This window comes from Aphelocoma coerulescens, chromosome 4 (genome assembly GCF_041296385.1).
Source record: "Aphelocoma coerulescens isolate FSJ_1873_10779 chromosome 4, UR_Acoe_1.0, whole genome shotgun sequence".
Taxonomy (NCBI): domain Eukaryota; kingdom Metazoa; phylum Chordata; class Aves; order Passeriformes; family Corvidae; genus Aphelocoma; species Aphelocoma coerulescens.
This window is the reverse complement of record NC_091017.1, coordinates 16995107-17016246: the sequence shown is the minus strand read 5'-3', so window position 1 is coordinate 17016246 and position 21140 is coordinate 16995107. Positions and strand designations below refer to the sequence as shown.

Genomic DNA, 21140 nt, shown 5'->3' with positions numbered 1-21140 from the left:
TGAAATACAGCCAAGAAATGAAACAAAATTGTACATGAAGACACTTGACATACTCTGAGGTCATGTTTGGCTCATTCAACATTTGAAAAGAATGAAGAACAGTGATGAGGATGCTCATTTTTGTATGTAGTTGAAGCTATTGCTTCTTTAACCATGTTGTATAGAGTCATCCAGGTTAAGATTTATAGTGGCTGTCTAGTCTTATAATGGAAGATCTGATTAAATATTTGTTACAGTTCTGCTTTCAGGTTGAATTGGGATTGTCAGTGCATGTAGACTGATTTTCCTGAAAACACAGATTCCTCAATTCCGAATGTGCTATTTTTTCATTATACAGATGTCTTTTCAAAGGTTTTAATGGTGGATTTATACATCTTTTTTTCCCTGAAGAATAACTAGTGCTCCCTTTTAACATATAAACAGTGTAAGTTCTGCCTGCTGTTTTAAAACACAAGCATTTAAGATTCATAAGTGTTGTAGTAAAATAGCTGTACCCTGTTTCATTGCCAGTGCACCTGTAGCAGAAGTGGTGAGAGTAAGATGTAGTGACCTGAATAGCTGAGTATATTCTATTGAGTAATAGATTTTTATCCTGCTGATAAGAGGCTGAGGTACCTTCCTGTGTAATAGCTGGGGCACAGCATGAGTCAGTGACTTTATCAAAGTCTATTCGTGGGCTGGAACATGAAACAAAGTCTCTTGAGCCCAGTTCTATTGTTTTGTACATGAAGCCAGTTTTCCTAATTCAATATATTTTTTTCTACTTTTAAATGCAATTTTTGCCCCCTGCTCCTTCAGAATTCTTGCCTAACTGCAGCTGTTTTGAGCTTGGGAAGCTTGAATGGTGGCAGATGTATGAAGCTAGGCAGGTAGTTTGCAGCTGGGAGTTTGCTAACATGCAGATGCCAGCTTGATTCAGGAAGGTGTGTTCCCAGTGCTGTGGCCAGGCTGCAGCCTGCCAAGGAACTCTCAGCCATGTGGTGTGTGCAGAGAACTTGGATGTGTGTGGCACTTGCCAGCTGCTGAGCTGCTGTAAATGATACCATCAGAGTCACACTTTGTCTTGCTGTGGGTTCGTGATTTGTCTTTAGCCAGCAACAGGTCAGACTTACTTCATGTTTTAATCCAGTTTTCCTTGCCAATCAGTTTGCCCTTCTGATTCTTAAAAGGATGAGTGTGATGTGTGAGGTGCTTCCTCCATCTGTGCTTGGTAGTCCTTTCCCCGTGGATGCAGGATTTGTGTAAGCCCAGCAATGGGTGTTTGCATCTTGGTCCCATATTTAGCTGTGGAATTACATTTGCACATGGAGGGGTAGCAGAAACAAAGGTAGTGCTGCCATTGATCAGGGTTTTCAGTGTTGTCTGTTGAATGTGCAATTTGGTCAAATTACCAGCTCACTGGTTCTAATACACAGTCTTTCATGGAAAATAAATCCCACTGATATTATGTGTATGTGATTTATGTCCAAAATAGTGTCTCAGTTGGTGTTTCAAAAGAAAAAAAAAGAAAAAAAGAAAATGTTGTTCTTTTGGGCTTTTTAAAATCTATTTCCCACATCATCTAACATTACTTGCAGGGTTGGAAGTGATGGATACAAAGACTTTGAGATGCCTTACAGAATATTTGCTTTAGATGCTAACTGCTCTTATGCATGTACTTCTGCTCTTTGGGAAGTGAATTCTGTGTCTCCAACTGTGCTTTTTTTTGTTTGCACTAAATGCACTATTATGTTTTCCCTGATCTGCTTTTGGAAATACTTGGTTGAACCAGGGCAGAGTGTTGTCTGTGTGTTGGCCTTTTTCCAGCTCAAACACCCAGCAGTCCCATGTGTAGGGGTTATCATCCTGGTTTGAACTTTGTTCTGGCTTTTGGCTGTGTTAAATGCTCCACGATCAACATGACATGACAGTAGTTAATCAAAGTACAGGTCATCAGTGTTTGTTTCTGAAGTGGAAACTGGCTGTGGGAGGGGAGATGTATTTCCTGTTACTTCATAATGTGGAAGCAAGGGATCTGCCTGGACTTTTGTGTTCTGCTCTTTAGAGCTGCTGGGCTGCTTTCAGCTGAATGAACTGGTGGAGGAAGGTGGGGAGGAGCTACGTGGTCTTTGATGTTTTGTGGTGCAAGTGTAGTTCAAGATGCTGTTCAGTGCATCACTGTGCAGCAAACTTCTGGATGCCTTGTGTAAGTGGTTCTCATGTTCGTATCATGGTTAGGTGGCATCGTCCAGCGGCATGAAAATAAGAGAAATAAAGTTTCATTTCTTTGGGTCACAGGCACTTTGTTGGGCTGTGTGCTTATGACTGGAGTGTCTTGGGCATCCAAAGCACTGTGGGCAGCAGGTGAGGGAGGGGATTCTGCCCCTCTGCTCTGGTGTGACCCTACCTGCAATGCTGCATCCAGCTCTGGGGTCCCCAGCACAGGAAGGATGTGGACCTGTTGCAGTGAGTCTAGAGGAGGAGGAGACCAAGATGATCAGAGAGATGGAGCACCTCTCCACTGAGGAAAGGCTGAGAGGACTGGGATTTTCAGCTTGGAAGAGTGAAGGCTTTGGGGTGACCTAACTGCAGCCTTCTGGTACCTGAAGGGAGCCGATGGGAAAGATGGAGAGAGACTATTTACAAGGGCATGTAGTGACAGGACAAGAGGGAATGGCTTCAAATGGAGAGACAGTAGGTTTAGATTTGATTTTAGAAAATAATTCTTTGCTGCGAGGGTGCTCAGGCACTGGCACAGGCTGCCCAGCGATGTTTTTAATGCCCTATCCCTGTAAATGTTCAGTGCCAGGCTGATGGAGCTCTGAGCAACCTGGTCTAGTGGAAGGTGTCCCTGCCCATGGAAGGGGTTTGGAACTAGATGATTTTTAAGGTCCCATCCAACCCAAATCGTTCTATGATTCTATGAAATATAATGCTGTGATAATGACATAAAGTGTAATTTATCACAATACTCTAGTGTGTATAATGAAACAAAGAGATTACTGAATTGGAAAAAGTGAATTTACTAATTGATTGTTTCAATTTGGTCCTAAGGGCCTGATTTGAACATGCTTATATTATGAATAGACTACCCTGTGTATCGAGCAGTACGTTTTTATATATCATTAACATTAGCCATCTACATGTGGAGTCAGGCCACTACTCTCCAAATTTGTGCCTGTGTCCTGCATTAATTCTTTTTATTCTTCCCTATTCCCTCAGTATTAAATTTGGAATTTCTTCAGGTAGTCCAAACACACACTATTCAGTGAAAGGCTTTTGTCCTGACTCCCTTTGTTGATAACTAGAAAATGCTTGCAGACTTGTAAGCAAACTATAAACAAAGTATCTGTGTCTTAGCTATGCATACTACTAATTATTTCTGCTATAGCTGCAAGTATGCTGACACTGGTAGAACAATTTGGTAAAAAAACCAAACCTATACAATGATTTACAGTCCTTTTTCTCAGTAGATCTCTTACTTCTGGAGAGCTGGAGTTGTAATGCTGGTATGGGAAGTTTTACTGATGATCAGCAAAGATCCTTGATATCTCTTGTCCATCAGTTGTGGATTTTCTGGATTTTCTCATCTGTCTCTCAGTTAACAAAAATAAGAAGAAAAGTAAATAAAAGTCAGTGAGTCTGTTGCATTTCTCCTAGTTGGGCATTCCTGCTCTTGAATTAGCATCGCAAAATGCTTCTGTCATAAGATGAAGTGGCACTTACAGATCTGCACATGCTGGGTTGCTTTTGGTTTGGTTTTTTTTTTTTTTTTTGACCTGTGGAGTTTGTACCATATGCAACCACTCAAAAACCTTTGTTTTGGCTGGTGTGACTCCTCAAAGTTTCTCATGGACTCTGGTCTTTTGGATAGCAAGGTAGAGGAGTTGCAACTGAACCGCATCTAACAGGTTTTACAGGTTACTAGAGGTCCAGGGGACTGCAGCTGGAGTGTCACAGACATAGGGTAGGCATACAGCTCTAAAGCTTTGGAAACAGAGTGAATTGTGACTGAAAGTGCCAATTCAAAAGTACAGCAGCCTTACTCGCTGAAGCTAATCATCTTTAAAGGCTTAATGTTCTTTGTTACGTAGCTTCTGACTGATCCTGTCTGAGATTTTTGTGCCAGCAGGGCCTTCATCTGTTCAGGACAGTAAGAAACAATAGTGCCATGATACTGTAATGTTTTTAACATGCAGGTAGTCCTAAATCATGGTGATAGATGGAGGAAGTACCAACCTACTGTGGCTGTATTTGTGGCCTGGCCTGTGCTGCTGAGCACCACTGAGCTGCTTCATCTGCCTCTCCCTCCCTCCCCAGAATCCGTAAGGTGTTAATTGTCTGATTGCTGTGGTGTGTGGCTCTTGATACTGTTTTGTGCTGCACATACTCAGAACAGCAATGGAACAGGCTGAAACAGCCTAGACCTTGAACAGCTGCTTTTCACTGAATTTGTAGTGTATGTTTGTATCTTGTTCCTGTAAGTCCCAGCAAAATGTTGGTTTAAATGGGCAGAGCAGAAAATGGTAGTCTGGTTTTTGACTCATGGATATAAAGCCTTATGCTTAAGAAACCAATTTAGTTTGAAAAATCACAGCTAATGTATTAAAATGGGATTTCTCTTCCCCTGCTTCAGCAATAATTTTGTTACAAACCCTGGACATGAGAAGAAATGTTAGTAAATGAAGGAAGAAATGCACTGAGGAACTCTTAGTATATGGATTATCTTTTGGTGCTAACTGGGACTAGAAAATGAGATTAAGGAAGAATTTTAAGGCATATGCCTTAGTAAGCCATGAGATCTTTCACACATCTTGCAGAGTTTTGCAACAATCCTAAAGAACTTTTGTTTGTGAGGAGCAGAAGAAAAAGCATGAAGATTTGAACTGACACTATGTCTTTAGTACTTATTTCACTTAAGCCAACATAAAAATGTTGTGTTTATATGATGTGATCTGGTAGAATAGTTGCTGGTGCCAGTACAGTACATTAGGTTGTTCACTGTAGTTCTGAGGACCATGTGTGGACCACTTTTGTCTATGCAGTGTGCCATAGACCCAGAATTGTTAGAAACTGTTCTGATTTACATCACTAGGACCCATTCAGAATCCCCCGTGTCCTACAGAAATCAGTGAATATTTTTTCCAGCTGTCATTGTCAAATGCATTCACTGAACGCTTTAGGGTTTCCCGTATTTTGCTGCCTTATTTTCATACGTGGTAGATTGAATGAGGCCAGCTCCTTTGGTGTAGAGAGGTTTTATTGACTTTTATGGTTTAGGTGGTTTTTTTGTGGACATTTCATTGATAGTGTAGTCCTACAATTACGAAGCAGCAGTGCAGCACAAGTGAGATACAAGACTGGGATTCCTGACTCCTTCCTTCTGGTCTGTGTGGCAAATGAGCTGTGAATTATCCAAAATAAGGTTTGAGCAAATGAAAGTATGCTTGATTTGTCTTATGAAGGGCTCTTCTGTTTAAGCAGAAGACTACTGACAGCATTTCAGAAGCTTGTCATGTGGTAACTGCTTCACAGTACTCTTCTAATTATGTTTGCTTTTTAAATACATGTGTGTTGAGTAGCTCTTGAGCATGCTGTTGTTGCAGGACTGAATTTGACATATATCAGTATCTGTTACTGCTCTGTAGCAGCAATGTATAGCTGTTATCACAGGTGCTTGGAAGTTTTCTCATAAAGGTAGTGCTCCAAATAGACAAAGTAAACTGTCCCCAAAGCGAAAAAGATCATCTCCTACTCATTCTTCTACTTGCCCGTATGAAACTACCTGTGAGAAACAGTAGCAGAATTTCAGGAGCAGGCTTTGCCAGTTAAAGAGCCCGCCATGAGTTGTAGCTGGATCCAAGGATACTGCAATTGTTCCTGGTGGTTCTTCAGGGGAAAGAACAGACTTTTCAAGTATGCTAATAGATGGTTATCTTGCATTAAGGAGCCCAGCTGTGAAATGTTTGCTCTCCTGATAGATTTTTTTTTTTTTTTAGTTTGTTGTTCCTTTTGGGCTTTGTTTTTCATGTAGAAAGCACAGCTGACTGTCCAGCCAGAATAACTGTGTATCAGTGTGTGTATTTAAAATGAAGGTGTTCAGATTATAGTGGCACTTAGAAAGGCAGAGGGGTTTAAATCCCTGTAGCTGAGCAAGACTGAGCGTGGCTGTGGTGAGACTGGAGACCAAAACCTGAGGGGACACTTTTATGTTTGGCGTTACTGTTGCTGTGTCCCTAGCTACAGAACTTGTTCAAGTAGTTCTTGTAATGCTTTTTCTTGGATTTTAATATTTCTGAGGGAGGAAAGGAGGAGAATACAATTATTTCAGTTCTCTAGAACAAGATGCTTTTGACAGTACATCTCTTTTAATACTATTTTAGGTGCTTAAGGGGGGGAAATACTGCATTGTAGGTAAAACCTGTGCTGTCCTGTGGCTGACTTAGCTGAGTAATCGCTGTACTGGTGGTCGGTCTCTCTTTCCCTCTCTTCCTTTCATCTTATGACTTTGAACTTATGGAAAGCCTGTGCCTCTTTCATGTTAGCCTGAGCTGTAGGTTTTCTTTTTCCCTTGAGTGTGGGAAGAAACAGACTGCTGAAGGAGCCAGATGGAAAGGTGTAATTTTGGGAAATATGTATGTTACATTTTCTAACAACTCTGCCACTCCCATATCTGTTGAAATGTGGGGTTCAATTTTATTACTTAGGTTGCTTTCAGGGTGTTCTTCACTGCTCAGGTGACTCTTATCTCATAGTTAATTTGTATAATTTGGCAAGTATTTGTTAAAGGCTTCTGTTTTGCAGCTGGAATATTTCTAATCTAAAATTTACAAGAAAGCAAGGGGTATTGCATTAGGGAAGACACATCTTTGTTTTCTTAAAGGAAAAAGTCAAAGAGAAGAGCAAGGACTAAAAAAAAGTAAATAAAATCCTCCCTTCCCCCCCTTACCAATCATCAAGATCATGTTCTTTTTAATTTTTATAAATAATTTTTAATTTTTATAAATAACACTGTAGCAATATTGCTCAGCCTTCCTAATGTACTTGTACATGCTTTCAGGAATATATGAATACATATCCTACTTTTCCTCTGTGACCATTCCTGTCACCTGTTAGAGAGCATTAAAAAAGGAGAAAGGGTCCAGAGTAATTCCTAGTTTATTTCTAATAAACAAAGTGTTTATTTTTCTAAAGGCCTGTGACATCCTGAAGGAATATTTTTAAAAAACAAACTTAAGTGCATGTTTTTCCTTAGCAGCCTAGGATTTTTTTCCCTCAGAGATCAGTATTTTCTGTGTAGCAGTCTTGTCACCTTCTGTTTTGAAAGACACAGGCTTGGTCACTTGAGACTGAGTCCATTCTTTTGCTTCAAACAAGAGATCAGAGGGTATTTAAGCACCACGTCTTTAGTGCGATCCACGGGAAACTGTTTAAATCTGGTTATTATTTTTAAGACAGTTTACAAAAGAGACCTTTTCACTGAAATGTCAGCCAAGCAAATTGCTTTCTTGTTGATTTGTACTCTAAATGTATAAACTTAACCACATGGCAGTTGGGTAAGTTGAATAATTATTTTGACTGCTAATATTTTCAATTTTTTTTTTTAATGGTAATGTGTTGTGGTAGAGGGTGGGACAAACAGAGGACAACTACTTAGTCTTCCCTATAAGTCTGATAAAATATAGACCTGGTCAAGCAGTTATACCCTGGAGTTGTAATGATAATTCACATGTGGTGCCTTTTTCGAATTTTTGTTTTGTTTGTGTTTGTTATTAGTTAAATACTTTCATTTCTTCCATCATCTCAGTTGTTTTCTGCTGGCTTCCAAGTTCTGTGAGCAGGCAGGACAGTTTGTACCAGTGAATGCTGAAGCTGAGCTATAAAGCCAGCCCAGCTGGAGTGCAGACACAGTGGGCTTTATCCTCCCAGAACAGTTCAGTGTAGGTAGGTGTACATGTTCCTTCCCCAGATTGTACAGATGCAGTGCACTCACTGCTGAAAGCTGAAGCTTTTCCTTCAGATTGTTGTGTAATTTATCATCCTGTATTTGTGTATATAATTTGATATATTTATCATTCCCCAAATTTGGGGTTCTTCTGTGATTATAGTACATTTAAAAGTGTGCCCAGGTGGCCAAGAAGGCAAATGGCACCTGGCCTGTATCAGCAAGAGTGTGGGCAGCAGGACCAGGGCAGTGATTGTCGCCCTGTACTGGACACTGGTGAGGCTGCACCTTGAATTCTGTATTCATTTTGGGGCCCTTCCTGACAGGGCCATTGAGGTGCTGGAGTGTGTCCAGAGAAGGAGCTGGGGAAGGGTCTGGAGCACAGGTCTGATGAGGAGCAGCTGAGGGAGCTGGGGGTTTTTACCCTGGAGAAAAGGAGGCTCAGGGGAGACCTTATCCCTTTTTATAAGTCCCTGGAAGGAGGTTGTAGCCAGGTATTGGTCTCTTCTCCCAAGGAACAAACAACAGGACAAGAGGAAACTGCCTCAGGTTGAACCAGGGAGAGGGTTAGGTTGGATGTTAGGAAAGAATTCTTCACTCAGAGGGTTGTCAAGCATTGGAACAGGCTGCCTGGGGAAGTGGTGCAATCACCACCTCTGGAGGTATTTAAAAGATGTGTAGATTTGGCACACAGGAATGTACTGAGTGGTGGACTTTGAAGTGTTAGGCTTTGATTGGACTCAATCTTTAAGGGTCTTTTGCAACCGAAATGATTCTGACTCTATAACACAGATTGTCACAGTCCAAGCAGCTTCTCGTTTTAGCTGTTAGGCTGGAAAAATGTTTTGGGGTTTTGTTCCTTCATTTTGTCTTATTCTAGAGAAGGGAAGCCATGTCTAGATTGTTAAAATGGCAACATTTGTTGGCAGTCATGGGTCGCTGTGTCTTCTGCTCTGGTTTTGTCTGCTGCTCACTTGTTCTGACATGCAGTTAAAGCTACAAGTGTGTTCAGTGTGTCTGGGCTATCAGGGCAGGGTTGAGGATTCTTAGGCTGATGATAAGCAGAGACAGTATTTGAATATGAACTGTTATTGGTGGGTTCAGGGAAGAGGGACAAAGGAAAAATCAATACTTCCTGTTTTATAAACATATTATCCCAAGCTTAGTAATGCCTCAACTCCAGAAATGGCAATGGAAACGTCAAAAATCCAAACACTTTAGAAAACGCCTTTCTATTTGGAAATGCTGGCTCACTCTTTTTCCATCAGCTTTCACCAATGAAACTCAAATGTGACTGAACCAACTCCTGAACTTCTGTATTCCTACTCTGTTATAGAAAGTGTTCCTCGTATCACCAGAGTGGAGAGAATAGTCACTTCCACTGCAGGAAATACACACAGGAGTTTCTAAGGGAGGTTGTGAATTCTTTCATGGTATTGCTTGTCTTAGGCAAGAAACTGCTTTATCTACTCTCTTGTGAGAACATCTTATGGCAGAAATGCACAATGCATAGTAATGCAGCTGGAACATTTAACTGAGGGAAAAATCGAAAGGTTACTTAAATTGAAAGGCTTGTGCTTTCACTCAGAAATTTTATATGTTATGCTTGTTTAGAAACAAAACCAGCTCAACTTTTCTCCAAAAGCATAATAGTATATTTAAGCTAATTCTTGTGTCAAAGCATAAAGGATGTAAAAAATATAAAAAAAGATTCTTACTGTGTTATATCCGATAAGTGTTCTTTTTGTTTGAAAACTGAATGAAATATGGAATTGCATTAGGCTAAAACATTTTTTTGTTTTCTTCTGTGTAGGATTGCGAGATGTTTCTTTCATGCCTTGCACTTCTCATGAGGATATGGTGGTTGTTCTTGCCTATCCTTAAGTGCTTTTGCCCAATTTTTTTTTTTTTTTTTGGTCATTTAGTGATCTCTGATTCAGGAACCAATTGCCACTGGTATCTCGGTTGGAAACTCATTTTGGAGAAATGTACTGAAATCCCAAAGCAGTGAGGCTTTCACATGCTTGTGTGCCAGAAGCTTTAAGGTCAAAAGTTTTTTCCCAGTCAGAGTCAGTGAGTTTTACAGCGTGTCACTTTTGAAATACACATTATTAGCCTACATTTGATTCACTGGCCTCTTGTAAAATTTCTAATCTGAAACTGTCAGAGGAATTACAGGATTTCTTTGCACACAGAGTCCAACTATTGCACAACTGTCCAGAGCAAAGATGAGTGAAGTTTCTCTTTTGGCATGTGCCACACTACATGGTTGACTATTTAAATCAGTATTTCCTGGTGAGCTCTCGTATCAGTTATTGGTGGCAAAGGTAATAGCTTTCCTCTTTTTCCTAGGCAAATAAATTGCAATAATTGGAGAAGCTGGCAGGTGAAATGATGCTGGACCATCTGGGCTTTCTCTAGAAATAATTTTTAAAAGAGCAACAGTGAGAGCGGAGAAAGGGGGAGTGTAAAACTCATCCTTTAAAGTTTCATGTATTTTGGTGCTTCTGCAATTTTTATTTATTTAAAGGAATCTTGTATTCACAATAAGGATGTTGAAATATTCTATGGTGTTCATGTACCTAATTAGAAGCTTCAGTTTTAATATGTTTTAGTCAGAAACAGCTCATATGAGAGTGTCAGAAAAGATTTTTTGACTCACAACTGTTGTGTCACTTTGCACTTAAAGTCCCTATTTGACAGTTTTGGAAAGGTGTGAAATAAAGCTTTTTCTTTAAAATTTGGGTATCTATTTAAGTTATCCATTGCTATCCTGTCTGCTCCTTTTTCTGGAAACTGTATATGACATAAGTACAGGCCGTCCTCTGCACCACAGTTGCTGCCAGCTGTTTTCTTTGTAAAAAACTTGGATTCATTTCACATCTGTGTCAAGCTCCTGCAAAGTTATTCTTGAACTCTTCCATCTTTGAGGGCCTATTGTGGTCATTCTGTCCTTCTTGATGCTGAAGATTCATCTTTTAATAAATAAGTAAATAAATAGCCCAAAGATTGGGCACTTAATCATTGTATTGAATTACAGATCTCAGCTGCTCATTTACCTGATTTCTCATTGTGTTTTCCTCTGTGCTCTCCCACTTGGATCCTGTTGCACTTGAGAAAATAAAGCTGTGCTGTCTAAGGTTTTTGCCTACTGGAAGAATTTTGCTTAATGTTCATGACTCATGAGCAGAGGAATTGGTGAAAATGTAACTTTATTTTCTGAGCCTTTTATGGGCTTACTGGTGATGAAGTATTTGGTAGCCATTTCATATAATACCCTAATTATAGGTGTGCACTTGTGCTGGATGCATGTTTGGACATGTTTTCTTGTGGAGAAATCACAGTATCTTGCAAGTTTGATCTCCTCCTGGGTTTTTCTCTACATATGCAAATGTGTAGGTAGTAATTCCATACAAGTGACAGACAGAGTTTTGAGATCTGCCATTTTAGGGGAGAAAACACTGGGAATGATATTTTTTCCTGCAAAGGAATTACATGTTTAACGTTGGCATTCCTGCAAAAAAAGGTCTTGCTGGAAATATTTTTTGGATGTGAACTCTCTGGGATGATGTTCCTGCCCAGTGGCAGCAGATGTGGCATGTGAAAAACCTACAAGCTGGTGTTTGCTGTGACCTTCCACAGGGTGAGCTGTGCTTCCCTTCCAGCTTTCCCAAACAGATGAAGTTTTGGTCACATGTGTGCTTTCTACGATGAGAGACTTCAAGTGATGAAGTCAATCCTGTTTCTTGGAAGGGGAACATCTCCGTGCCTTGGTGGTGGGTCAGGACCTCTGCTGGGTTGATGTCACAAATTAACTTGACCTGACTGCCGGGAGCAAATTTTGCTGACTGAAGAAAGTAGGCATGTCCTGTCAGTTGTTTGGATTTGGAAAAGTGCTTTGAATTCCAAGATTATTTCATTTAAGATGAATTGTAAGGGGTTAATGCTTCATTGCCCATATTCACAGTGTAGATTTGATTGTGTGGAGTTGTCCTCCAACCACAAATCTCTTTTATAAATGGCAAAGTTTAGCTTCTGACCAACAGAGAATTGTTACTTTTCTTTTGCAATCAAAACAGTATTTCAACACAATATATTCTTTTTTATGTAAACATTATAGTTATTGTCTGGGAAATGAGTCTGGGAATGAAAGCGATGCTCCAGAATTTAAACATTCCGAATGCTGATGTTGGATAAGTATCTGTAAAATAAACACATTTTTTTCCTGTAAGTACTTTATTTCTTTCACAGAGTTTCCCAGTTGAGAATGTTTTCAGTTAAATGGCACAATTTTTCATCCTTAAGCAGTATGGTCTTCTGATTTACTTGCTACTGAACAGCAGAAATGCATGAAGGCCCTCAAATCTGTAGTGTTTGACAAGAATTTTAATTGAAGAACAAAACATCTGGAAATCTATGATCTATATAATAATCAGATTTATAATGTCTTATAAATGCTGTCATTTTAAAATTTCTACTTCAAAATTTGTTACTGGAAATGTAACCTCACCTTCTGAATTCATACATCTTCACATTAGTAATACTAAAATCCTGATTTCTGAAAAGGAATTTTTTCATCTCACATTTTCCAATGCAGTCACTTTTGGAACACAATCCCCAGGTCTGTGCTACTTGAAGGGCTGCAGATATTTGTAGGAAGTTTTACCAGGGAAAGCTTTGATTGCACAAGTATTTGATATTGTGTGTTCCAACATTGCATCTGATACTCTGATTCCAACTGCGAAGATAGTTTTCTTTTGGGAACAGAGTATAGGACAGTGGTGTCCCTCTTGCTCTTGTTGGTGCAGTATGGCAAAGGGAAACCTTTGCAGCAAATCCTGAACTGCTGGTTTTTATCTCTGGGAACCATGTGAATTTGGTGGAATGCCCTCATAGTTTCTGCATTGCAAATTCGTTTTTCCTTAGTCCTTGCTTTCTAATTTATTTTGTTCTGTTTCATTGTAAGAGACACAGAGTTTCTAAGGATCAGGAAGATGATTCTGGTTCCTTTGAAGACAGATTATCTTTGTGGTGCTCCACAGGAACTTGCATCAGAGTTGCAACACCCTTTAGCAAAGCCTTTGGGATACAGGTCTTATGTCAGGGTGGTTGGAGGAATATTTCTCCGTCACAGAAGTGATGAATTTATCAGCAGAGTTGTAGGACCAGGAATGGAGCTTCTCTTTTGGTTTTATAATGTAACTTAGGCTGTGCTCCTGAAAAGCAGAACTGAAAGATGTAGTCAACCATTTGAGCTGGCAGAGGGGTGGGGGCACTTTCTCATAAGAGCTGTTGGAGATGCTTTAGGAGAACTTTAATCACTGCTGAGGTACTAAATGTGCTTTTTTGCCTAATGCCTCTGATGCAAAGAGGAAAATGCCCTTGGGAGAGTGGACTAGAGCTGCTGGCAGATTTCAAAAATCCAGCTAAAAAGGCAAATAACCAGAGTCCAAGAGGGTGTGGTGCAGCTGAGGGACATTACCAACAGGACCTGGCACTTCTCCCATACTCTCATAAGATGCTACTTTATTTCATATATGGTAATTAACATGTTAATTACATGTTTCTTGATGTGGAGAAATATGGAGTTTGTACCCTTGTATTTGCAAGGGTGGAAAGAGGAGAAATGACTCCAGTCTGTTTTCACTGATAAAAGTTGTAGGACTAGAGAAGGTAGATAAGATATGTATTTTATTTTATTATGTTGCCTACTTTCTATAGGGGAGAACAATGGTTGGAGGTTATGGCATCTGAACAATTTAGCATATTTATGAAAAAAAATAGTCTACTCTGCTGACATCTGAAAGATTTCTGAACCTGCCTGTTTTGATTGGTATGGGGAATAGTGGCATTTAGACCATAGGATTATGCATTTGAAAGAAGGAAAATCATAAAATATCTCAGAAGTAACCTATGAAGTAGAAATCTTGCAAGAATTGGGTTCTCTCTTTTGAGAAGTGGGGAGGTTAGAATGTGTCTCTTGTGCTACTCATGTGTGACTTATTCAGACTAAATAGCCTGGTTTTACTTGTCCCAGAATTACACCACAATTAATGACCCTAGCATGCAGTAAAACTGGTAATAGAGAATGTCCAACGCTGTAGAAGAAACATTTGGGACCAGTAAGTTCCCTACAGAGGCACTGTTTGGAAGAGTGATATTCATTGCCCCAATATTAGTTGCTCTCTTTTTATTAGATTGATCACTAAAGACATGTTTTTGGTTTTTTGTCTTCGAGATTGTCATTAGTTGGGAGAGTTATGATGAAATCTGGACTTCAGCGTAGTAGAAGAATGACACTGGTTCTTACCTATGTCAAGTTAAGAAGAAAAAACCCATTAGTGATTAAGATCGCTAAAATCCTTATTGATCTCTTATATTTACATATAAATTACCTTAGAGTTGTTTGTTTTTCATTTTACTCTTGCAATTTCCTTTTTTCTGTTTGATGCAAAGTGTTCAGTTGCGTGCGGGTTTTCTTTTTTTCAACTTGCAAAAACCCCTTCCATGTTAAAATTTGAAAGACTTTTCCTAAAACATTGCTGCTGCCATTCCTCTTTTTTGTTGTATTTTGAAAATGTAAATTCTCATTGATGTACCTGGAAAAATTTCTGAGGGTTTTTCCAAAATAATAAAGCAATTTGTTACTTTGGAACAATTAAAGTGGAGTTGCTTCAGACCTGAGCATATGAATGAGGAGGGTGTGAAGCTGTTGAAAGCTGGAGAGGTGCCTTTGGGCCAGCAGGAGCAGGATGCTAGTTGGGTTAGACTGAAATGGTGAGAGGTGAAGGTTTTCCTTATTTGTTTTAAAGGTGTGAGATGGACCAAATGCACTGTATCATGCAGGGGAGGCAGGGGGAAGGGAAGCTGAGCCACTTGACAAGTCAGTAATATGTTGCTTTTTAATCCTCATAGCCAAGCTTTCTAAGGTTTCAGAAACCTGTGAGCTGCCATGGGTGATGTGACATGATTAAGAGGTTTCTGGAGTCCCATTTTAGACTTTGAACTTGATTTTCATTCAGGTTTTGGATGGGAATGAGTAACTTTGTATTTTAGCTTCATTGTAAATTTTCTTGTTTTGATGGCTCTTTCAATATACTTATCAGATAAAAATGAGTATTAATAGTTTATTTGGTTTTAGGGTGTTGGAATGTGTACTGCTCTTGGGAATACTGCCACATGTCTTGCATCTGCTAAATTACTGAGTAAATCCTGTTTATCCACCTTACTAAAGGTGACTAAATCCTGTTCATGTTCTCCGTATCGCGGATTGTATTAGATTCATTGTTCACCTTGCAAAAGGGAACACAGAAGAAGAACACAGAGTTGCTTTTAAAGTGTTGAGATGGTGCATGTTTTGTATAAAACGTCATATGAGTTTCTACTGCAGCTCTTGGACAAACTATTTTAAGTGCTCTGTTCCTCTGAAGCTGCTTTGTTGGCTCTTGCAAGGAGATTGATGCTTGGGAAGAAGAGGGAGAGGCCAACTCTGGCTCAGCTTGTTCTTGCCCATTTCATGATGGTGTGTGGCTTGCCTGATCTTAGCCCACTGCGAAGAGAATACCTTGAGAAGTCTAATATTAGTCCTTAAAGTAGCTTGAAGATGAGCTTGGTAGTTAAATCTACGTGTTTGTTAACCTTTTAGCTTTTTGGGGAGGATGTTGTTCATAGAAGCCAGAGCAGTTTTAATCCATGTTAAATAAAGCTGCTAGAAATGTTATTCCTGATATATTCCAGTATATCTGTTAAGAGTCAGTGAAATTTGTAGTTAGGGATGAGGAATGGTGATGTAAAAAGCTAGATGCAGAAATGTGTATATTGTTGTAGAAAAATATTAGCACTCTTACAAAAGGGTATAATTCTTTTCCCTTCCAGAAGAGTTCCAGAATAGCCTTAGGAAGCAATATTGTCTGGCTTTGTGCAAGACCTTTAGTTTGTGTGGCTAGCACTGAGCTTAGTACTGATCTTAAAGGGAATCATTGGATTCTGGTGCTGTTAAGTGAGGCTTGGCCACCACCCAGCAGCTAATGGTGTTGTGTTGGCTCAGCTCAACTCAGATAAGGAACAAAAGTATTTTCTTTCAAATCCAAATGCAAAAAATATTGAGATGTTTGCGTGGGGCACTGGCAGTGCCTCTGGCACTAGACAAACTCACAGGAGCACTTGTTACCAAGGTGTTTCACAGCAAAGTGAGGGAGCAGGCAGCTGCTCCTCTCTCTTTTGCTGTATTTTTAAATAGCTGCATCCAAACATGAAAGAAGTACAGTGTACTGATATGAACAATGCCAAAGAGAAAATGAAAAGCTCTGGTGTCCTTGTAGCCTTCCCTTCTTTCATTGGAAATGTCTTTTGCCTTTTGGTCAAAACATTTAGCAGATGCTTAACTTCTTTTAGTGTTTTAGAAGGTGAATCTTTGATATGACTCTGCCTTATGGGTTTGCCAGGATTCCATTGTATTCAGCAGTGTTAGTGTTCTGTTGGTATTTAAAGCACTCTTTGATCTTGAATGCCCTGTTCCTCCCTTTCAATGATAACAGCACCTTGTAACAAGCAACCGCCCTATTCCTGCTTCCTTTATCTGTCAGTTTGGTGTTACTTTGTAAAATGTGGCAATTAAAGGGAATAAAATAGTTACTCTTCAGTAGGCCACAGCGTTATTCACATAACCAGCGTAGCTGGTCATGCTTTTTGATACATAATTGTACTCAAGAGCTGTCTTATTCTAGTGTTTGTAGCTGCAATCCATACGGTTTTACAATCTGCTATATAACACATACTAGTCTTGCAGGCTCTCATGCTGGTGTGGGACAATACTGGGATGTATCTGTCAGTGCCAGACAAATAATTTTGCTGTAGTAAAGGTCTTCTGACACATCGTGGAAGAAAGCCAAGTTGCATTTATGAAATTTCTAACTTAAGCAACAATGCTCAATTTAAATTACAGCACAATAGTCAGAGACTATAGTATTTACGATGGTATCAGCATCTAGTTTGTTTTTATAAATGCTTGTAATTGGGTGAACTTCTGTGTATGTACTGTAGGACATGTGGAATTTATCAGAGCCTTTTCTTGATGTTTGTTCCACAGTGGAAGGTTTGACTGCAGGTGGTCTCGGGTGTCTCACCCTGGCTATGGTTTGTCAGGTGCCAAGAAAAGCCACCACAAGGCTGTTACCTTTTTTTCTCTGTGTGTGTGTGTGTGTGTCCAGCCACCATCCTTGTAATTTTTCCTGGGCTGTAGCAATAAAGAAATCAGTATTCTTTCTCTGACCTTCTGATAAAGTTTTCCTCCATTGCTACTTGATACTCAGTTTTGATTTTACTCCAGTGACTTCTGACCTTTGTTGAAAGTGCCAAGTTCTTAAAACCCATCAGAAAATCTCTTCCTGTTTACTTCCAGGTGTTGATTCAGTAGTCAGGTATCTGCAGCTTTTTTTGACCCATCATTCTGTGACCCAAATCCCCAACTCCCTCGCCCTCACAGATGGTTTCCAGAATTTTCTGTAATGGTTCTTAAACGTTTCAGAAATTATTTGTGGAAAGATGTTGCAAAAATACGATGTCTCGTCATGGTTTTAACAAGGAACTCTGCAAATCTAGCTTTGTGTTAAAAGATTACTGCTTCCAACAACATAGTAAGTCCTTGGGTCAGTAATTTCCAATCCCTGAGAAGATTCAGGAATGAGAAATACATAAACATGGATTTCTGATCCTATGAGAAGCTGAGTGTTTTAATTCTCAAGCTTCCTGAAGATGTTGGACTTTGCCATGAAGGAATCTGGGTGTGGGCATGGGTTTTGTTTGCTGTCACTGTCACAAGAGAGGTGGCAGTTTGACAACACTCTAGAAAGGCTCATAAGCTCACTAATATTGTACCTTTTCAGTCTGTGAAAGGGAATGGGGTGTTGTGTGCATGTGGTGCTTCATGAGTTTTATCATGTCCTTTACTCAACATTATTTGAGTGCTACAAGTAGGAGAAAGCATAATAAACAATTCCTTCCTCTAGTGTGGGGCTGGCTCTCATATGACAGGGCTTTGGGAAGGGATTATCGGATTCAAGAAAATTTAATAAGTTTGGGAGAGTGTGTTGTTGGAACGATTCTCCCATAAATAAACTCTCTTCAGCCTTGTGTTGTGACCTGGCTCACAAATAAGTGTAACATTAGATGGTTAAGAACCTTGTTATTTTCCATGTTTAAGCCTTTCACAGCCAGCAGAACTTGTTTCTTTTGCTGTCTGCTTTGTGAACAGCTGTTCAGCCCACAAGACATTTGAATTAAAAGATCTGTGTTTCCTTTTGCATGGAAATTACGTTACTGCTTCCTTCAACCTTCTTATCCTTGTTGTTTCAACCCTGTACAGTGTCCTGCTGCATCATGTGTTGGAGGGTACGTGCATGGGTTTAGGAGGGAACAGCTCTGTTACACAATGGGTGAGGAGAAGACTAATGATAAATGGGTGAAAAGAAAGGAAAAGGAACAAAAAGCTTTTTTTTTTTTTCATTTTAGACTGTTTTTTGCTGTTTGTAGAGTATTTGAATTAACCTTTTAAGTGGTTGAACTGAACTTTCAGTATGTGGGGTTGTACTGTGATAGGTGATAAAATACATGTGTTGGATGCAGGACCGATAATAAAGCTGGGTGATTTTTTGTTTGTTGTTGGTTAAAAAAACCCAAACCCAAAGGGAAAACACCCCAAACCAAATTACCTCCTCCCTAAAACTAGAACAAAAAAGCCCAAGCTAGTGATATTTTAGTGCCAGTTAATATTAAAGAACAAAATGCTTACCTGGCCTGTTAAAAGAGTTGCTCTTAGCCCTTCAGAACTGCATGTGATAAGAAAAAGATTATAGATTAACTAAATATTTTAAATTGTCCTTAACTTTGGCTGACAACAAATATGTTAAACCTTTACTACTGGGTAGAGGTGTACCAGGACATGCATCCTTTTTTTCTTCCACTGAGCAATTGCATCCTTCCAGAACTTATGACATTCCCAACCTGAATGTCAGCGCAACAGAAAAGTGTGTTTACACTGTTTATTTACAGCTTTTTGAATTTAATAGGGGTTTATCATGATGATATTGTGACTGAATATGGAGTCTGATTGCTTCCTGAGGAGTGTAGGAGTGCAGCCTCTGACCTCAAATTTTTAGTAAAATTTGGGTTGCTGGAAATGTTTTGGAGCTATTACAAAACAGTTATAATGTAAAATTAATTTTAATGCTGTGCATTTGACTTAGCTTTTGGCAGGCTTTAACTCCATGGAATTTCTAGTTCAAGTGCAACAATTCTTTGTATTTGGTTTATGTGTATTTATGTATAAATGTTTTCACTAGTGGAGCTATCTATCTAGTGTAGTATCCAGAAAATTCTAAGGTGTTTGTTTATGGTGATGAATATATGTGTGAATTTAGGTTAGCAGAGCAAGATAACTGGTACAACTTACACTGCGTGTTGTGCCCTTAACTTCTGTAGTTACAGATCTGTTTAGATGGCCTGTACCCTAAATTGAAGTGTAAGGATACATGTAATATTATACACATGATCACATGTGCTTTCTACTATATAGCCTTGCATAGAGAAATCTGTGTCCAATTCCTTCTCAGAAGAGGGTTAGACAACACTGAATGTCCAGTAATATCCTTAGGCAGACTGGTGTTAAGAGTTCCTTATAAAAGTTGATTTTTCTAGGCATAGTGAGATCTTCTGGCCTACTTAAAATGACTGCCTAACCCTTCAACCTGTGCTTTTTTCTTGCAGACCTTTCAGCAGCCCAGAGAAAATTTGCCCATTCTCTGAGAGACTTTAAATTTGAATTCATTGGTGATGCAGAGACAGATGATGAAAGATACATAGGTAGGTAAGAAGTGACTGTAAGTGGCTATATTTTGCCATTCCATCCTGCAACATGATTAAACTTTTTTTTCGTTCTGTATTACAGATGCATCACTTCACGAGTTTTCAAACTTTTTAAAAAATCTTGAAGAACAAAGAGAAATTTTGGTGAGTTGCAATAAATGGTTTAAAAAGCTGTGCACTTAGCAAAGAAATCAACATTAGGTGAAGTTGCTTTTGCTGCTTCGGTAATCACCAAGGTGTTGATATCACTGACGTAACCGTGGGAGCTCTCATTGTGCAGCCTCTGGTTCTGTAGTCCAGAGTTATAGACAACAACTAGTTCTCCTTAAAGAAGAAATCTGTGTGGTAGGGATGGATAAATATGAGTTGGTCTAAAATAGTCATGCCTGGATTAATTATGCCTGGAGTGAATGGAAAACCACCATAAGTTTGTTTACCATTTCTGGTAAAAAGGAAGATGAAAGAGTTAATGCTGCAGCAGGGGATACTCAAGTTTTGGCAGTTGGCCAACTTTGGATCCAGGATCTCTGTAGCTCCAGCTTCAATGCTTATGTGGATCTGGGATGCAATCTGTTGTGTTTATGTAGTAGCAGACTTAGAAACCTTCACCTTGTATTTGAGCTTTGTGGTGAGGGGTTGGAGCTGCAAACAGTTGCTCTGTTGTGTAGAAGTTCTCTGTTCTTTGTTCTGTTGCCTGTGATTGCTTGGGGTGTAATTAGTGAAATAGGGCTCATGTTGGCTGCACACAGACCAGGGGCTTAGAGCTCTGCAAAACACCTTGCTATTTGGGTTTCTTAACTTTTCCAGAAGATGGGGGGTTTCTTTCTGGGTGGTACCCTGATTCTCAGCAGCAGCTGCATGCCCAGCTTTTGTTTCAGAGCAGGGATTAATAGAGCAGCTGCTGTGTACCCAGTTTTCTTCTGAGTCAGGTCAAACTCTGCATCTGCAAAATGCACTTAGATCTGACTCGGTAGCAATTGCATTTCTCGGTATTTGTCACATGGTTATATCTTTGTCTTCCTGGAAATCAGTGATCCCTTGGCATCATTGAGAGGAAGCTGAGACTAATCTGCTGTCTTCCCTGTTTCTTTCTGCCAGAAGCCGGGCCTGAAGTGCAGGAATATGTAGATAAGTGATAAAAGAACTTGTGAACAGTTCTTTTTCCCATGTTTCTCCAGTCCTGAGCCCAGTAATAGGCATGGTTCCTTGTATGTGCTGTGTTCTGTGCTGGTATGCTGTTCTGATCTGGAACCACATTTGGATCTGAATTAGGGTCAGTGTGGTTCTTCACACTTTGCTAAAAACTGTCCTTGCATAGTAGAGACAATTTTTCATTGTTTTGAGTTGTTTTGCC

General features: G+C 39.6%; 1 protein-coding gene across 2 annotated transcripts in view; it reads left to right on the top strand.

The window, feature by feature from the left end:
- ARHGAP10 (Rho GTPase activating protein 10) overlaps positions 1-21140 on the top strand; it is a 139936-nt gene that overhangs the window by 20875 nt on the left and 97921 nt on the right. For both annotated transcript variants that reach the window (XM_069012834.1, XM_069012832.1), the window contains exons 2-3: positions 19688-19783; positions 19869-19930. In XM_069012834.1, coding sequence (XP_068868935.1) covers positions 19688-19783; positions 19869-19930 — 158 coding nt within the window. The remainder of the gene's footprint in view (positions 1-19687; positions 19784-19868; positions 19931-21140) is intronic.